The sequence below is a fragment of the Zingiber officinale genome, chromosome 8B, assembly GCF_018446385.1.
Source record: "Zingiber officinale cultivar Zhangliang chromosome 8B, Zo_v1.1, whole genome shotgun sequence".
Taxonomy (NCBI): domain Eukaryota; kingdom Viridiplantae; phylum Streptophyta; class Magnoliopsida; order Zingiberales; family Zingiberaceae; genus Zingiber; species Zingiber officinale.
The window spans coordinates 108,758,652-108,760,384 of NC_056001.1; the positions used below are offsets into that span (position 1 = coordinate 108,758,652).

General features: G+C 41.2%; 1 protein-coding gene across 1 annotated transcript; it reads right to left on the bottom strand.

Moving 5' to 3' along the window:
- Positions 1 to 312: 312 nt before the first annotated feature.
- Positions 313 to 1,081, bottom strand: LOC122014158 (CASP-like protein 2A1). Its single transcript, XM_042570338.1, has 2 exons — positions 983 to 1,081; positions 313 to 830 (listed from the first exon to the last, which is right to left on the bottom strand). The coding sequence occupies exons 1-2, from the start codon at positions 1,079 to 1,081 to the stop codon at positions 555 to 557; spliced, it is 375 nt and encodes a 124-aa protein (XP_042426272.1). The 3' UTR covers positions 313 to 554.
- Between the last annotated feature and the right edge of the window lie 652 nt (positions 1,082 to 1,733).

Genomic DNA, 1,733 nt, shown 5'->3' on the forward strand with positions numbered 1-1,733 from the left:
CACTTTCATGGACAGAGGTCGTGCGCACGAACATACGTACACATATTCATCTTCTACATTTCTCTTTCGCTAGAGACTAACTTGAGTATCAGAGTGGTTGAGCCGGGATACCCTTGATCTCCCTTCTAACCCTGCTTCCTTCTCTTTCTTTATCTCCCTCTTAGAATTGACGAGCATCCTTGACGATCCATTCCTCTCTGTGATCGGTGACTTCGTCAATATCAAAAATAGCTCACCGGTAGCTTGTTCCCCAGGAGGAACATAATCTATCTAACAACGGGATAGATTAGTTGGGCAAATCCTGCACATGGATGAAGAATGAAAAGAAGGGCCACTGGACATTCATATGACATATTACATTGATAATTCATACAAAATCATTTTCCAAATCAACTCCTCATCATTTAGATTAAACTCAAGCGAATATAATCATAATCCTTCAGAGAGCACTGCATAGATTAAACTCGACACACATTAAGTACTGCACTTCTGCAACAGTGAACGGCATAACACAGACTATATAGATAAGCAGGGGGAAAGCTTAATGGTGGTGTTCAGCTAGGGAAGGCTGCTATCTCCAGGCTCTTGCTGCTCAGGAAGGGGACGGGGGCTGCAAAGGTGCTGAAAAGGCGGTAGGACGAGACAAGGGAGAGCAGCACATAGCAAACCGCCGAGCCGAAGGTGATCCCGACTGAGGTGGTGGCTCGTCGGCAGAAGGTGTCCAAGACACTGCAAGCTTCACTCCATGTAACATTCACGTCGCCCTTGTATGCCAAATATAGTATTTCCGTCGACACTGTTCCGGCGGCAAGGATTATGTATGTCATCAGCTGCGAGCGCACAGAATCGATATTAGTACATGAACTCTGATTCACATAGAACAAGCTCAGTCATAGAAGCAACACGAGCAAAGTTTACTATAAGCTAATTTCTTGATTATATGTAGCCTTGAAATGAAGAAGTGTGCTTAGTTCAGTCTTGCCTGGTCCAGAAGGAAGACGGTCCATGAGCGGGCCAGAGTCGTCGGACGAGGGATGGCGAAGTAGAACGCCGAGCCATGGTGCTTTTCCTTTCCGTCCATCCCGTACGGATGTATCTGTTGGTTGGTCCTAAGAAGATCATACCGGTTTCACTGTATAAAAATTTTGTACAAATGTCAAACCTTTCCTAAACAACCTATTATATTTTTTAGAAATTAAATTAGGAATCGCAAACGAAATTTAACATTATTGATTCCAAATTTAACTTATTTGTTCTTAATGGTTTAAATTTGGATCGCAAACGATGCTTAATATTATTGATCCAAATCCACCTATGTTATAAATTCAATTAAATATTAATTTCTAAAATTAGCTTCCAGGACTGCATGGCGAGGCACTAGTCCTTCTTGGGTATGAGATCATTCACCACCGTCTAGACAAAGCTAATATTTAATTTCCTTATATAACTCTAGGTTTAACCAAAAAGAACAATTAAATCACAAATTCGAAAAACAAAAAAAAACACAAACTCGAATCACAAATTCGAAACTCTAGAATCATATGTCTCTTGTGTTTGAAATTCATACAAAGAAAAACTAGTATGATGCGGAAAGTAATTACTAGTTATAACTTTTCTTTGTATGCTAATAACCTCGAGATCTTCTGCCGTATTCCTCGCCTCCTCTTGGACGTCGTGTGGGCGACGATCCTCCAAGATGAACACCACCCAAAAGCTCCTTCATCCTTCTCTAA